This window comes from Rhinolophus sinicus, chromosome 17 (assembly GCF_057876585.1).
Source record: "Rhinolophus sinicus isolate RSI-liver-muscle chromosome 17, RSI-T2T, whole genome shotgun sequence".
Classification (NCBI taxonomy): Eukaryota; Metazoa; Chordata; class Mammalia; order Chiroptera; family Rhinolophidae; genus Rhinolophus; species Rhinolophus sinicus.
This window is the reverse complement of record NC_142517.1, coordinates 159,358,291-159,376,852: the sequence shown is the minus strand read 5'-3', so window position 1 is coordinate 159,376,852 and position 18,562 is coordinate 159,358,291. Positions and strand designations below refer to the sequence as shown.

Below are 18,562 nucleotides of genomic sequence, written 5' to 3'. Positions count from 1 at the left end.
CATTTTAAAGTTCTAAAGTTAGACCTACATTTACCAAAGGGTTTGGAAATGAGAAACATCATTAAATTAACTTACAGGTGTGCTGTGATTTCAACATATGTATAGGAGGCACCACTGTCTAGTAAGAGCCAGAAAGTCATGGATTTGAGTCTCTTCTCTCTCCTCTCCTGAACTTTCGGTACCACTCTGCCCTTGTTCTCCCCCAGTTCCTTCTCAGTTACTTGTATATGCTCTTCTTCCTCTACTGGACCCTAACAGGTGGTATTCTCCATAAGAAAGGAAATGGGATCCCTTATTAGTCCTCTTTCCCTCTCGTGCTGCACACACTTCTTCACCTAAGATCAACTCACACCTCTACCTATAAATTTACCATTCACAAATTTCTCTAGCACTTCAGATGTTCAACACGCACTACAAAAATCAATAAACTTGTATTCAAAATTAAACTGATTATATAGCCCAGCCCAGCTCCAATAGTCATTTCCTCTTATAATTCCTATTTGAGTGAATGACACAACCGCCCATGCAAACATACAAGGAAAAGCTTGGGAGTCATCTCCAACATCCTTGCCCTTCAAGGCCAATTACCAACCCTATTGGTTCTGCCTCTTAACATCCATCCTCTTCTGCTCCACTCCACCAATACATCTTTTCCCAACTGGATTGCTCGATAGAGTGCTCATTCAGCTTTATGTCTGTTGTTTCACCCCCTTCCAATCCCGGTAAACAATAAAGCCATTCACATTATCACATTAATTGGTTGTGAACCACTAAAGGAATAGGCACAAAAAGCCCTGCATGAGCCAACCCCTATCTTCTTTTTCAGGTTTATTTACTAACCTTCTTTCCTCCCTTTCCCTTCCCAAGTGTGCCCCAGTGTGTCATGTTGTCTCACTCTGTCTTTGCAAACTGTTCTCTCATCCTAGAATAGTAGTACCTTCTTGTTTTCAAGGCAAACTTGATTCATCTTTCAAGAGCCAGCTCAAGTGCTCCTCTGTCAAGTTTTCTCTAATACCATACCTGAGACAATGTAATCACCCCTCGCTTTATACATTCTTATACTTTGAGTTAACTCTATTTTTAGCACTTTTTATACAGCCCTGTAATTATTTTTTACATGTTTTCGTCTCCTATTAGATGGTGAGATCTCCCTGAAGAAGACAATTGTGTTTTTCCTGTTTGTGCTCCCAAGCATGGTGCTTGACACATGGCAGGATTTTTTTACAGTATGCTGAATACTGTATGAATAAATCAACAATCCAGTAAAAAAAAAATCATACAATATAAGCATAAAATTCATGATGAATTTATACTCTTCCTTTTCTATCATAATAACACACTAACTCAGTAACCAAACCAAGAAGTAGGCCAATTAATTAGCCCTAACTTCACTGTCCCTAAAGAGACTGACCTCTCAACTCAAACTACTAAAGCAATGCTGGACCTACTTGCTCCCACCGTCTTCTTCACCATGCTGGTTGCTGTGACACTCACCTGGGATGAAGAATTCTATTTATTAAATACCTAATCAAATTCTTTACAACTGTGACCAATCTAAGGATCATAATATACGTAAGCACAACACAGACACCTCATTACTAAAACAGAAAGCACCACTGAATGACTGGTTTGTCCTTAAAAAAACCTAAGATTTAATTATAAGAACTTCCAGTTGGAACAAAAAGGTAATATTTAACAATCACTATCTTTGTCAATTTTTAAAGCAAGACTATCTTACACACAAAAAAACCTATAAAGTAAGAACATAACTCCAACTTTACTGCAAAATTAATAGATTTACATGTATAACTATGAATACCATGCACACATGAGACATCATTATGCCGATTTTTATGACTTAAGGAAACTGAACCCAAAGTTGTTACATGTTAAAATCTTTGTAAAATGCGTCTGAAACAGATGTTCATTGAGCTTGGGAATTCTGTTATTTGGAAACATTAAGAAATCAAAAACTGGTTGATTATTTCTTAGTATAACTCACGTTGGTCATTAAGACAGAAATACACATGAAAGAGAAGAGTTATCACAAAGACTTCTACAAATTTGCTTTATCTTAAATTGTACCACTGTTAAAATTGACCTAAGGTAAACTTAACTGGGTCTGCATTTCCAGATCATTCAAGATTTTAGTCCTGTAAGTATAGTTATCGCTGGTTAAATAATTGTCAATGAAAAAAATCTCAACTGGCCAAATGACTCTGAATTAAGTTGGCAGTGGGGTCCAGGTGGGGGAGGGGATCTCAATTTCTCTGTATCTGAATAATCAAAGTGAGGAAATGGCTCTCATTTATCCCAGGGTGAATGTAACAGCTGTGGGTATACTCCTCTCACAAGAGTTAGCTTCCCCTGCTTCCTCTACACACCCCTGAGAAATTAGCTGTGGATGGGAGGGAGCTCTTCAAATGAGGCCTGGGAACAACCCTAGGAAAGGAAGATCTATAGCTCTAATACCATTTGAGCCTTATATTAACCACGATAGACATGTTAGTCATCATCCCCATTTCCACAATAAGGTCACAAGTTAGGTGACTTCCCTAAAGTCCAACAGATAACAAATACAACGAGAATCCAGATCTTCTAACTCTAACCCAATGTTTCTTCCAGCACTGTATTCTATGTTGCTTCTAATCAATATGGACATATACAAGTTCAGGGGTAAGGTAGCAGAGCTTTGCTTACTTAGGAGAGGTTTTATTCCTCATGTACAAATGGGAAAATACCGAAAGAAAGGGCTGTCTTTAGTATTTTTCTACTTTCCTACTTTCCATGTTGTGTTCCTTTCCTGCTTCCTGGAGTCCCTATGTCTCCACTCGCATGCACACTATGCCATCGTTCTCTGGTTACCTCAGGTATCATAGTATTAGTATTAGTTTCATGGAATTTTTCTCCTTCCAGTTTTAAGGTTTACATGACTAGCAGCTTCCCCCTTCACCTTTACAATACAGCATGGCGCAATATGGGGTGGAGAAGCACAATTCTGCTTCTACACATCAGTAGTCCTGGGAAGGGTAAAGAAAAAGGTCAGTTCTTAAGACTCCTAATTTCTTCCTTACCAAAGAGCACACACTTCATAAATCCAGATCTAATTTGAGCGCCATCTTTAAAACTGAGGGCAGGGAAGAGGATTTTAATCACACTGCAGAAGAAAGAAGCTGCCCCTGTCCTAAGCCAAGCAAGATCTCAGCGTCCCTAATAGTGGAAATTATTATCTATAGTACTTAGCTCCTAGAATAGGCAAATCACAAATGCAGGAAGGCCTGGCTACCTGGGCCACAAAGCATACAACCTTCAGACAGACTTTAAAGAATAATTAAAGCTACTCCTCTTACCTCGAATTTTCAAGACACATTCTTACCCCTCTAACCCAGGTCTCCCCAAATTAACAATGCATTTTGCTCCCAATAGGTAAACTACTGTCATTCTTTGGGTATAAATCCCGTCTAACCTCATCTCTTAACAGGTCAAAAGAATGCTAAGTGCTTAAAAAAAAAAAAAAAACAACTGAGCTAAAAATTAACTTACCTTCTGGATTTCATATAACATACAAAATATTCTATGACTTATAGAGCTGCTTTTATAAATATTAGGATAAATAATGCATAAGCAATTGAACAATAATAAATCATGAAAATTAAAAACAAAAAACACTATGTTGTATCACCTAAATATATATAATTTTTAGTTGTCAATCATACTTCAATAAAGTTGGGGCGGGGGGAAGCACATAATTGATAAGGAAAACAAGAAAACGAAAACAGTATTAACTTATATTTAGGATAAGCTTCATCATGACCTTCTATACTGGGCATATTGTAATCTCTTATTTCCTAAAGGGGGAAATTAATAGAAACGAAAGTTTGCAAGTAACTATCAAGTTAATAATTTAAATTGACAGTGATAATTGAAGTGGTTTCTGCTAGAATTTTACTACTCTTTTTAGGATTCTGAATAAATTCACCATTTACAAGCCTCTGGTAAGTTCCTAAGAGGAAAAAAATGAAGTCGAGCTTTGAATATAAAACTTTACTAAACACGTTTTAATTTAACAGTTTTTGGAATATTATAAACCAATGCCAAACAAAAATAAATTAACAAAAAATAATTTATGTAAGTGAAATTATAGTTTCTGCTAATTCAAACAGACTAGAAGATAAAACTCCCAAGTATCAACAACCTCCTGTTTAAAACATAATACTAAATCACTGGGTGTAAGTAGAACTTAGGGGTATATACATCAAGGAGACAATAAATATTAAGTACTCAGCAAAAAATCACTTCTAAAATCTTAAACTTCTAGGAATCAGTGATAACCCAAAATAAAATACCAAAATCTAATATAACTATTAAGAATTTTAAAAATAACTCAGTTGAAATTTCACCTAAGTTTGTATCTTGATGTCAGAAATTTCAAGGCATTTTTGATCAGTCCTTTGCTCTGAAATCATTCCAAAATCGCATATAAATCTTTTTAAAATAATACACATATATTTTTTAAAACAAATATGCTCTGTAATTTTTAATAGTTACTAACATTTTTAGCACTTAGGAAAATATATTCTTTTCAAAAGCATACTTTACGTGTTTTCAAGAATTTAATTTCCCATACCAATTACATTAGGGAATATTTTAACCCCAGTGATTTGGGACCAATAATTAGCTATACATGACATTAAATAATATTATTCCTAGTATTCACATTAATTCTCTAAAAATAACAAAATATTTATAACATCAAAACCATGCTACTTTCAGTTCCAAATGACACTTCTCTCAACAATACCCTTACAAAAAGTATTGAAGAATCATGCCATTTTTACAATATGAGGTATATTCATAAATAGAAGCAATCATACACAATTTTAATACATTTTAATGTGCACATCAAAATACAGTACAAATGCCTTCCTTCATTAACAGCAGCTATATAGGTATATAGGAATCTGTAGGCAATACAAATTACCTTTATAAAAAGATTTTCTTAAATACAGACAATGTAAAAATTCTTTAAAAAAGTATTCCAGTTTGAGGACAATTATTTATAGCTGAGAAAAATACATTGTTTTAATTTTGAACCAATGTATGCGTGTATCTGATCAATTAGTATGACATTTATTTACTGAGTAATCATAGTATGGAAAGAGCTAAATATTCAGGATTCTTCTAAGTACAAGATTAACCATTTAAAGCATATAATCACTATTAAAATTATGTATAACATAAAAAAAATTGAAAACGTACAGAAATAATCACTTTGTATATGCTTTCAAAAATAACATAATTAGATTTTTTTTAAAATTTAGCACTGTTTAATACTTACTTAAACAAGACCTTTTGCCAGCTGTGCTTGCACCACCTGAACACAAATTGCCTCCTCGATGAATTAATTCAAGTTCCAAATTAGTTCTGTAAGTAAAGCATTAAAAAAATATATATATATATATATATATATATCTCAGTCATTACGCTGAAACAGTATTTTTTGTTTTATTGATATGTCTGAATCAACCTAATAATAAAGTTCTTGAACTTTATTATTTGCAAAACTATAGCTTATGCAGTATCAGTAATAATCATCTTTTATCTAATATTTAGAAATAAAAAGGGAACAGTTGACCTGTCCTTACTTATACGTTCATATTTACACCTGCAAAATGACATACATACAATGTAACTGTTGCAAAATTACAACTGTTGCCAAATACTAAAAACTAGGCCATGAGGAAAATAACTGCAACACATTTCATAAACCTGCATTAGAATCTAAAGAAAGACTATGTACTCCAACTGTTAGCCACTGAGTAGGTGGCTACGGTTACCTAACGTCATACCAATTTTTTTATCAGAGAAATGGTTATTCATTGGAGCTTAGTTGGTATCTAGAAATCAATATTAAGAAACAAAATCACTAACATCAAAGTGACTATGAACAACACATATAATAAACAGCAGTCTCTTTTATGGACTTCTAAAATTAGTTTTATTAAAATATGTTGTATAATTATTGACACTGCTAAACATCAGTATTGTTCATATAGATCCAAAATTATATTTAGCAGTTATTAGCTTACAGAACAGCAATAATTATTAAATTGACATTTCAAAAATCAAATTGATACAAAACCTAATTTTGCCAAAATAATAAAAATTCTGTGATAAATTGTGTGTATTTTTAATTCAACAGTACTTGTAAACAGTAAATACATCTTCATTTGCCACAACTAAAACTGAATAAACTTGTTTATATTGAAGATATGCATTTGACAATAATAGTGAGCTATACCCCATCTTAAAGAAAAAGGCAGCCAAGTTTGAAGCTGACGCTTTGCAAGTGATTTCAAAAAGAACATTTTCCTATTTTATTTAAAACAAAACGTTTGAACTGGTTTTGGTTGTATTTTGAAAACAGAATGTTTTAAAATGTTATTTTTATATATTTATTTTATGTATTTACTTACAAATGAAAACTGTTAAAATCATTAATATTCCTAAGTCTGTGCCTTTGCAACTACTCATTTCTAAAGGAATGCTTTAATCCTCTCTACTGGGTGGGGAGGAGGAAAAGAAGCAATTTAACATTGATAATATTCCTGCTCAGAGCTCCATCTGGTTGCTGCTGATAAGGGCATCTCTGTGACAAGGGAATTTTCCACCCGTCAGGCGATTTGCATTGCTCACTGAACTTCTAAAAACCTACCAGCAAGGAAGCAGGGACAAGGATTTCTCATTAGTGGACAGAAAACAGGGGAGACCAGCATGAGTGCCTTCATCAAGAGAATATAAATGAAATCAATACATTTTGTTTCCATAAATGTTGTCGCCTAATCTGCAGGGGAAAATTAATGGCTATATTCTCTAATAAAAACTAAGATTGTTAGCTAATACTTTTAAAAGAGCTAATGAGAAACATGATCAATTCTTACAGTCGAATGTTAGAACCAGAACATCAACTTTTATTTCAGCATAATTTGCAAAAATATTCATTAAACTATGAATACAAGAACAATTCTGTTTATTCAATCATCAAATAAGATACATTAAAGGATGACAAATAAGTTAGCAGGAATTTGATTTTAAAGAATATTTGAAGGAAAACTACTAAATGTAATTATTTCACGTTATGGTTGGAAGATCTTCTGTACAACCTTCTTTCTGATTAAAAAAAATAAAAACTACCTATCCAAAGGGTTAGTATCATGTAATAATATTTAGCGCTTTAAAAATCTATGTCAGAGGTCCTAACCATCAGCTTGTTCTTATTTCATTTACAACAAAATTGGCCCTTTAATTTTAGATTTGCTAGAAAATAGGAGACAGAAATGCATCTCAAAACCCACGTACTATCTTCCCTCACTGTTGAAAATCACAACACAATATTCGATTTCTGCCCTCCTAAATTTGGGATGATGTAAAAATAAATATGTGCTGGGAACACTTTTCTGAGCCTTTTAGTTCTTAGAGAAAAGTAGACTCTACTTTCTATATTTTCTAACAAAAATACATTCAAATCAGTTTGGAAGAAAAAAAAGAGAAAATCTCTACATTTGAAAGAAAGAGAAAGGTTGCGTAAAGCCTATCATGGTGGCCACCTAGATATATCCATATAAAAACTTCTCCAACTATGTTCCAGCTTCTTTTTGCATGATCAAGGTCTGTTTTCCCTTCTGCCCGCCCTCCCTTTGGCACTCACATCTATTTTCAGAGCTATAATTTGAAAAACAAATTTGTATAATTTATACACACACACACACACACACACACACACTCTCAAACACACAATGGCATAGTGTGGGATCAAGGACTGAGCCTACTATTTGCTGGTTAAGCAAGTTACTCAATGTCTCAGGGAAGTATCTTTATCCATACAATAGCCTATATTACAAAACACACAGCTCAAGCTCTAACCCCTGCAGGAGTTGGGGAGCACTAACTCCCTTTCCTTGAGACAGAAAAGCAGCACTTCCACATACTTCATATTTCAATTTGATTATCTTCCCTTTCGAAGTTCTACAGCACTTTCTCAATGAGGCATGTTTTTAAAAAACTATACTGTTTTACACAGATTAATGTGTATTAGTTTTGTCTCTCCCACTACATTGAATTCCTGTAGAGCAGGAACCATTTCAGATACAGCTTCTAAATCCCTGATGGTACCTAACAAAGTACTCCAAAAATTCTTAGGAATTGAAAATCTCTTTGTTTTTGATATGTAACCAATGATAAAATTATCTCTAGTCCCTGAAGTTTGTTCTCTTTCTTCTGCTGACCCTTCCTTCTAGTCCCTTAAACCCAGTAGTGAATGAAAAAAAAAAAAAAAAAAGGGAAGGGGGCTAGATTATTTGTTTTCCAAAAAAATTTTTCAGTTTTGAAAGGGTTCATAATTCGGTATTTTAGTAAGCATCCCTTTTATTTCTAACAAAATTAGTTTATAAAGTTTAAACTTATAAAGCAACTAATATATGAAGCAAGGTGCATTCAATCTACTGAGTAGTTTACCCATTTGTGATTTAAAGATGTCTCTCAACCTCTATCTCAGTTACTCATGTTTCATCTTCTTTCCATTCCTATGTTTTGCACTATAAACAGGACAAGTGCTGCTCACCATACCTCTAGGCTATATGTGACCTGAGTCCAACATCCTTGGAAAAATCAATTACTGAAATTCTTGTCATTCATTGCTTCAATAATGAAATAATGAATTGGCATTGACGTGAAGAAAGCTCTCTTTCCCCAAATTAACATTCCCTAACCCATTTGAATGATATATGCAATAGAATGGTTTTTTGGAAATACATTAAAACTTGAATATAGTGATTTTGATTAATTTTAATACAACAAAAAGATATCATTCTAACAATTTCTTCTCTGCTGCCCGAAGAATATCTTCCAAGCTTTCACCATACAAATAAAATTAAAAACAAAGAGATAAGCAGTGCCCTACCAAAAAAAAGAAAAGCTCTAAAACAATTAATAAAGGAAACAGGCTAGTTACCCACTAGAAATATTTTAATTCTGAACATCAAAAAATTTAAGCTCCCACAGAGCAAACAAAATTACTCATTCAGCAGAGATAAATTCAGCTCTGGGAAACTAGGGTTGTATTCCATTCAAATTACTAATGTCAAATAAATAAATTGGAACATCCTGATAAACTATGCATTTAAGAATCAAAACATTTCATTTAAAAGTGGTTCAAAATTAAATTTATTTCTAAATATTTTACTTACATATTTAAGCATTTTGAATATTGATAAAAAGTTTAAAGCCTACCTTTTAGGCATAAAAATAATAAGCTGTAATCATAAATACTTATAAAATAAGGTTATATGCCAGGCATAAGATAATTATAAACATCTGGTTTCCTATCTTGAGAAAATTATATCCTACTCAAATAGCATACAGCATACTTTTTCCCTTCAATTCATGTTTTTGTTTTTTCAGTTAGTTTGGTTTTTTGTTTTCTTTTTAATGACTGAGTAAAACTTAGAGAAGGCATGCACTCTCACTGTGAGAAATTTGCAATGGCCTAGTACTTTTAACCAAAGGATAATGAGGTTTTTAAGGTTTATATATTTTCACTCTCAGAATCATTACCTTGCTACTTTAGAGTTTATCATTACAGATCAGAGATGGATGGGAGGAGGAGAGAGCATATTTTCTGTTTCTCTACATACACCTTTAGTAAATAACATTTGACATCTGTCCCTACTTCTCAATGAAAGAGAAAACCCGAAATACGTTGATCCAAAAAGTCTCCCATTATCACAGCAAGCTTTATTCTGTAAGTTATGCATATATATATATATACACACACACATATATATACATATATATATATATACACACACACACATACATATATATTTAAACAAAGAAATAGGAATCTAAAACTTCCACTAAACTAAATTTAAATCAAATTACTGGATTTATTATACCATAGCCTAATTCCATATATAGATCATTCCCATTCAACCAGGATTTTCTTATAAGGTCAATCCTAAGAAAATCAGACATAAATACATAATCAACATGAGAGAAAGAGGTCATGGGCTACATAACGACATTTCAGTCAACAACAGACTGCAGATATGATAGTGGTCCCATAAGATAATGGGGCTGAAAAATTCCTATTGCCTAGTAACATCATAGCTGTCCTAAAATCATAGTACAACCCATTACTCACATATTAGTAGTGATGCTGGTGTGAACAAACCTACTGCACTGCCAGTCGCATAAAAGTAGAGCACATACAATTATGGACAGTCTATAATACTTGATAATGATAATAAATAACTATGTTCTATGTTACTGGTTTATGTATTTACTATACTACACTTTTCATCCTTATTTTAGAGTATATTATTTTTACCTATAAAAAAGTTTTGTGTAAAACAGTATGCTACGTTACACTGGCAAGCCCCTCATACATCTCATGTTTGCCACATCCATTGATGGCATCATTTCCCTTGTGCTTGATTCAATCTCACGTTTCTACATGCTACACAGGCTTGTAGCCTAGGAACAACAGGCTATACCATGTAGCCTAGGTGTGTTGTAGGCTATACCATCTAGGTTTGCGTAAGTACATTCTATAATGTTCACACAATGAAGAAACTGCCTATCAAAGCATTTCTCAGAACGTATCCTCATTGTTAAGCAGTGCATGACTGTGTATGCGTGTACATACGTACGTACACACACACACACACACACACACACACACACACACACAACTGAGTTACTCTATATTCATCCAAATCTTCTATGACATTATTACCACAATATTGAACACAAGTTTTGCAAAACTCTGAAACCTCAGAAAATTAAATTATGTTCTATTTAGTTTCCATATAAAGTATATTTTATTCAATATATGCAATTGGTAACTCTCCAGAGACAAAATGTTGACTGTTATATCTTCCCCCAAAGCATTCTGGATAAATAATAACAATAATCTAGGAACTGAAGACTAGAAAGTTATTTCCCAATCTATTTTATCCTTTTACATCAGTCCATGCCCAGCATTTTCATTCTTAGACCAAAGACTAATGTTTCCTTATCTTGAGCTCTACCATGCTTGCTGCAATCTTCTTAAATCTGGTTCAATTTTTCCTGGGTTCTAAAGACTACATATACTTCATTTACCCTTTTGTCATCCTCTGCTCCAGGAATGGGGCAAAGAGAATAGCCATGATGAACTGCATGCATATATGACCTATAAAAGCTGAACGCAGGAGAGGAAAAAGGAAAATGGGAATTGAAAAAAAAAACTAGACGTCAACTCAAGAGATCTGACTGAGTTTGAGTCCTACTCTGCCACTGATTTGCTGCATGATTTCCACTTACATTATCTCTTTCAATCTTGCCTACTTCAACAGTACTTGGACAAAATATGAAGTATGCTCCCAGAGATATCCAGGGGTGTATAGTATCAGTTCTGGCAGACTGTGTTTATAAGTTCCTAATTGTGCCCATTTCTCCTCTATTTACTTCTTTTATGGTTCCCCATTTTCATTCAATTAAGTTTTCTAAAATTCCTATTTGGGACTATTTCTTAGGTATTGAACACCTACTCCGTTGAATAGACTAATCCTACCTAATCGGAAAGATGAGAATTACTTACCTCTGCTTTCTTGAGCCCCTAGCTAGCTACAACTAGAGCCTCAGAACGGCCTGATCTCATGCGTCCTCTCCCTTACCTGTTTTTCTGAACCACCTGTAGTCTTCCAGGTTATTACATCTTTCACTAGCTTAAAACTAACAAAATAAGTTCTTCTGACTGTTCTTATCTTTTAATAAATAGTGTTTAACATATTAACAATGTTTTAGTTCTCAGTATTATCACTTTTTGATAGAACTTGAATAGTGATTTCATAATACCACCCTTCATATACAGTCAGACAATTAAGTTCAGAACTTTCCACCATGTGTTTACACTGGAAAGCACACGGTGGAAAGTTCGTGAACTTAAGTGTCTGACCTCCGTATAATACTCACATGCTTTGGCGTAGGTATCTGTCTCAAAATGCTAATAATATACTTTTTCCCACATACGCTATAATGCTTAATAACACTTTATCCAGTATTTCATTCAAATAAACTTCTCAGAAAATGAAGGAAAACTATACTTTTATAGTCCTTCTAGGAGGTTCTAAAACTAGTCATAATTTCAACCAACATTAAAATATCCTTTCTTCAAATAAATATGAATGACAATAAATAAAACAAAAAAACAACTAATAATAATAATAAGTAAATATAAAAGTATACACTATATATACATACCTAGCAACAGAATACATAAAGAGAAAATCATTGTCTGGTGAACCTGGGGTCTTGCTATAGTCTCTGTATTTCTTCTGAGTAGTATTTTTGATATCTTTCATTACAGATTCCATTTCTTTACTTAAGTTGGTTTCTGACTGTAAAAAATACAAACAAAAATATAAAGTTTATTTATACTCATTTTCTCTAATAGTCCAACACTACAATGTTTATTTTATCATATGAACTTATTAGAAAATTAAAGTTAAAAAGTGAAAATAGATGTATATTAGTTATCTACTACAAATATATTCAGTGCGCAAAGATAAAACAGATCAAGAAATATTTTCTCTTATTTTAGGGATCTTTTATCCTAATTCTGTATTGTGACTGGTACCACTAATAACCCAACCACACAAACTATATTCTAAACAAATGAACAGATGTCATTAAAATAATTTTTTAAATAATATTTAGAATAGTTACCATGTTTGTAAAAACCTGACTTTCATTTATGTTTGTATTTCAAAGATGAATATTGATGTCCCTTACTTTAAGCCTATTTGAAACATACAAAAACTTGGATTTACAAAAGAAGGAAAAAAAATCACACAGACTCTAAAATTAGCCTTCAACTGTAAAAAGGAACTGTCAGGAGATGATTCTTTCTGAGTTGCTTTAAACTATGAATTTCCGTTTCAAAAGTCAAATATGCAGTTTTCATAAATTTACTGCATAAATCAAGCATAGCTGCCACTTCTCTCAAGGATCATGTCATAATCCATAATTAAGGTGAAATGTTTAAGAATTTGAATCAAATAAATAATCCTACTGGATGGGATAAAAGATGGGTTCACACCAAATCCCACAGTAACATAGACTCACTTAAGGTGAATGGTTCAATTAAATATACAGTATTTTATTTCTCTACTACACATACATACACAAGTGTGTGTGTAAATCTATAATTACATATACATAAAGTGTGTGTGTGTCTCTGTCTAAATATATCATCTTAATCCTAATATACCTAATAAGCATATTTTTAAATGATTCGACTGTTTTACATTGCAAGATACATATATACCGGGGGTGCCAAAAAATATATACACATTTTAAGAGATGTTACCTATGTATTACTTTTCGAAGTTGAATTGAATTATGGTAGCAATGTGTAGTATGACGTTCGCTCAAACGATGGCATTAATCAAATGAATGCTAGTATCACCATGCGACAGGCAGGATAGTCAAAGAAAATGGTGGAAGCATGGTTGTCGTTCGAGGAGCACAAGACCATTTTGAAGTGGTATTTGAAACTCGAGAATGTTGTGGAAGTATGACAATGGAGGCATGAGTATGCAACAGAACCTCCAACACACCTAACAAGTACACACATTCCTGATAAGTTTGAGGCACATGGTGCTGTGTGAAGAAATTGAAAGGTCACGCTCAGCGATACAAGTGGACACTTTGGTCAATGTTGCTCAAGCAGTAGTTCACCATAATCAGAAGGGTTTGGATGCTGATGGTAACCACTTTGAGCACCTCTTGTAATTGCAGAAGTCAAACATGACTTGTATTCATCTTTTGTTATCAGTATATATTACTACAATTTTAATACAGTTTTTCGTTTCTTAAAATGTGTATACATTTTTTTAGCACCTTCTGTACATAATTTATTTGTTTGGCTTTGTTTTTAATATTCCAACATCTTGAAAAAAAGTCTAATCATATCTAATGATCTGAATTTCATGATCTGGAAAATAATATATTAAAACTATAAAAATTTAGACTAAGGAAAAGTATAGCCTTTGGTAATAATTTGTTCTCTTATGCTCGTTTTTGTTTTAATAACCATAAACTAGAGAAAAACCTCGGAAAACAATTTCTACTAAATGTATAAAGGTCCAGAGTAATTTAGAAACAGAATGAAAACAAAAGCTGGAAAGTAGAACTGAGTTAACCAGGATATGTCTGCCTTACACTGATGCTTACTGGGAAAGCTCCCGGCCGTCCCTGCAGCTCCTCCACTTCCTTTATGAGATCTTGTATGCTTTTGTTACTAGGACGTTGCCAAAGGTTATTTTCCACATTGTTTCCAGGATAACACGGAAGAACACTGTTCGCAAACTGCCTGCAGAGAGGACACGTGAACTCTCCTTTATCCACTGAGAACCCCTGAAGAACCTGGTCATTCTAAAAGATGAAATAAACATACAGATGTATAATGCACACCTTTACATAAAACAAAAGTTATACCATTGCATTTTTCAAGAAATAAACGAACCAATTAACTTACCCGTAGTGATTCCATGTAAGATTTATGACAATCTATATGTAATGTGTGACCACAGGTTTGTACATAAACACCTCCTTCCCAGCCAATTGATACTGCCAAGAGACAAGAACTCTTAAAAAAAAAAAAAGACAAAATACAATTAATTATATTTAGTATACAAAATACAATTATATATATTTATATTAGCATAAATATATCTAAATATATCCACATAAAACCTTTCATATTGTCATACTAATGTGAACTTTGTATCTTTGTGACATAAAGTAACACCTGACTTGACAGCCCTAAGGCAATATCTTTAAACTAGAAACACCATAAAGTTTTAGCTTCCAAATATCTATGCTCATAATGAAGGAGAATAATTATGAAGCAGCATTTCTCCACCTCATAAAATGCAAGCTATCGGCATTATACTGTAATTCAGTGTAAACTATACTGCTGTTGATTATTTTACCTATTTTATATGGAACTTAGTTTCTTTGTGACATCTGACATTAACAACTTCCTACTTAAAGTGCCTATTTCCCTCTGGCTTCCATAATGCAACTCTTTTTTTTGTCCCACCTCTTTAACCATTTGTTTTAGGTCTCCTTTTAAGACTTCTTTCTTCGCCTGCCCCTCCAATGCTTATATTCCTCAAGATTCTATTCTTAGTGCTACTCTTTTCTCATTAAAACTATTCTCCCTGAGTGATTTAATCAGTGAATTCAACTACCTCCAAGTCTGGATCTCTTGCCTGACTGACAGTTACAAATATTTAGCTGCCAGAAATCTCCAGTTTGATCTCTCTCACATAACAAAAAAATCAACGTATCAAAAACTTGTCATTTTCTCCAAGAAGCTTCCTTTTCCTCTTGGTTTAAAAACTCCACAATCTATTTAGTCACCAAATCAGAAAGTTAAGAGTTATTCTACATCACACCCATTCCTTCACACCACAGTTTTAATTCCCAAATCACACAAATTCTATCTAATAAAAAACATGATTTTTGGCCTCTCCTCTTTATTGCCACTATAAAATTCAAGTATCATTTGTTGTGGCAAGGGGTTTCTTATATAAAGTTTCTTAACTGATCACCTTAACTCTGATTTATTCTCTCCATGATGCATCCTCTATCTCTCCACTATCTCTCCAAAGTACAAATCTGGTTATAAGAATAACCAAAGATGACCAAGATGGTGCGATAGGTAAACGTTGTGTTTACCTTCTCTCACAACCACATCAAAATTACAATTAATGTACAAAACAACCATTATTGAGAATTGCCTAAAATCAAGCTGAAGTCCTTAGTCCTTTCAACTAAGGATATGCAGAAGAAGCCACCTCCAGACTGGTAGGAAGGTCAGAGATGGGAACAAGCTGGTCCCATACTTGTGTGTGACCATTAAAGATCGGGAGGGCTATTTTGGCTGTGGGGGTCCCTTCTAATCCCCTAAAAGAGTGAGAGATACTAGCCCCACCCCAGCCCAGGGTTCCAGTGCTGGGGAGAGAAGTCCCCATCATTTTTGGTTGTGAAAAACAGTGGAGACTGTGACTGAGAGAGACAGTGTGGCTGCACTCACTCACAGGCACTCCTCTTAAAGGGACCCCGTGAGGACTTACCCACCAGTGGAATCACTCACCTCACTCTGAGTTCCAGTGCTGGGGCAGCAGCTGGAAAGGCATCAGGGACAAATGGTGGGAAATTAAATTGTCTGGCTTGGGACCAGGGCTGGAGAGGCAGCTTTCTCCTGGAAGGGGGGGGGGGGGGGATACTTCGCCCTACCCTCGCAATTTGAGACCTGGCCCCACCCAACTTTTGGGCACATCCAGGCTGCTTTCAGTGTCTTTCTCACGCAGACCGCCTGCCTTGGCTCAAGCTGCACTTTCCTAGGATTTCTCAAAGGTTGGCAAAATGCAGACAAGCAGTATCTGGCTTGAGCATGTCCTGTACCTCTGGCTGAGCAGCCCTAAGCTGGCACTAGTGGCAGCCAGCCTTGGTTCACAGCTTGGCCTCTCACAGGCACTTCTAAGCACAGCACGGGTGGCAGACATCTGCAGATTTCTTTCTGGCCAAAGTTGGGGCACAGGCTGTGGTTGAAGTAGACCTACAGTAGATCCCCTCCAAGGTAGTCCTGGGGCTGGCGCCCCCAGTGGCCAGCTTCAAGATGAGCTGGAGCATCACCTAGACATCTCCAAGTATGACACACCCAAGGGGAGGACTGGGCAAGTACTAGAATCCTGCTGAGGCACTTCCTGCTCTGTAGGGTCAGCTCCTGCACCACAACCCTTCCACTGTAGTCAAGGCCAGTCCTTACCACCAGTGAGCCCAGGATCAGTCCCTCACATTGATGTGCAATTATCAACCAAGGCTCAACTACAAGAGGAGGGCACACACAACCCACACAGGGGACGCACCTGGAGTGTGTGGCTCAGTTGACCAGAAAGACTGCACCACTGAACCCCTCAGCACACCTACTACATAAGGCCATTCTACTAAGACCAGAAGACATAGCAGCCCTACCTAATACATAGAAACAAACACAGGGAAGCAGCCAAAATGGGGAGACAAAGAAACATGTCCCAAATAAAAGAACAGAACAAAGCTCCAGAAAAAGAACTAAGCAAAATGGAGATAAGTAATCTATCAGATGCAGAGTTCCAAACACTGGTTATAAGAATGCTCAATGATCTCAGGGAGAACTTTAACAGAGATAGGAAACATAACAATGGAGACAAAAACCATAAAAAAAAAAAGTGAGTCAGAAATAAAAGATACAATAACGGAAGTGAAGAATATGTTACAGGGAATCAACAGTAGATTAGATGAAGCAGAGAATCCAACCAGTGATGTAGAAGATAAGGTAGTAGAAAACACCCAACCAGGACAGCAAAAAGAAAAAAGAATCCAAAAAATTGAGGAGAGTTTAAGGGACGTCTGGGACAATATCAAGCATACCAACATTCGCATTATAGGGATACCAGAAAGAGAAGAGAGAAAGTAAGGAATTGAAAACCTATTGAAGAAATAATGACAGAAAACTTCCCTACCCTGGTGAAGGAAATAGACATTCAAGCCCAGGAAGCACCCAAAAGTCCCAAACAAGATGAATTCAATGAGGCCAACACCACAACACATCATAATTAAAATGTCAAAGGTTAAATACAAAGAATCTTAAAAGCAGCAGGAGAAAAGCAGTTAGTTACCTATAAGGGAGCCCCCATATGACTGTCAGCTGATTTCTCAACAGAAACTTTGCAGGCAAGAAGGGAGTGGCAGGAAATATTCCAAGTGATGAAAAGCATTGACATACACCCAAGATTGCTCTACCCATCAAGGCTGTCATTTAGAATTGAAGGACAGATAAGGAGCTTCCCAGACAAGAAAAAGCTGAAGGAGTTCATCACCACCAAACCAGTATTACAAGGACTCTTAGAGGGACTTCTTTAAGATGGGCGGGGGGTTAAGGATGGGTGAAAGGGAAAAGGATTAAGAAGTACAAATTGGGTGTTATACAGTAGTCATGGGAATGTAAGTTATAGCCTAAGGAATATAGTCAACAATATTGTAATAACTAGGTGTGGTGACAGATAGGTACCAGATCTATCAGGGTTATAGATGGGAATGGGGTTGGGGTCAGGGTGAAAAAGGTGAAGGCAATAAGAAATACAAATTGATAGTTAATACAGAATGGGGAATATAATCAACAATGTTGTAAAGATCATGTAAGGTGCCCGATGGCACTGGACTTATCAGGGGGACCACGTCATAGACGGTGTAGATGCTTGACCAATGCACTATACACCTGAAGAGCCGAAGTCGAATAATATTGAATGTCAACTATAACTAAATATATAGGTACATATAGTCATAGGATGTGAAGTACAACATAGGGAAGATAGTCGATGGTATTGTAACAGCTATATAAGATGTCAGAGGGGTAGTAGCTTGGGGGGTGGGTTATCACTTTATGAGGGGTTTGAATGTCTAACTATTA

At 35.0% G+C, this 18,562-nt stretch overlaps 1 protein-coding gene across 4 annotated transcripts in view; it reads right to left on the bottom strand.

The window, feature by feature from the left end:
- The window catches only part of UBR3 (ubiquitin protein ligase E3 component n-recognin 3), a 172,091-nt gene that overhangs the window by 44,786 nt on the left and 108,743 nt on the right, over positions 1-18,562 (bottom strand). For 3 of the 4 annotated variants that reach the window (XM_019727399.3, XM_019727402.3, XM_019727404.3), the window contains 4 exons: positions 14,582-14,692; positions 14,266-14,478; positions 12,304-12,440; positions 5,339-5,424 (listed from right to left, as the gene is read on the bottom strand). In XM_019727399.3, the coding sequence (XP_019582958.2) occupies positions 5,339-5,424; positions 12,304-12,440; positions 14,266-14,478; positions 14,582-14,692 (547 nt within the window). The remainder of the gene's footprint in view (positions 1-5,338; positions 5,425-12,303; positions 12,441-14,265; positions 14,479-14,581; positions 14,693-18,562) is intronic. The other variant, XM_019727403.3, reaches the window with a different exon arrangement.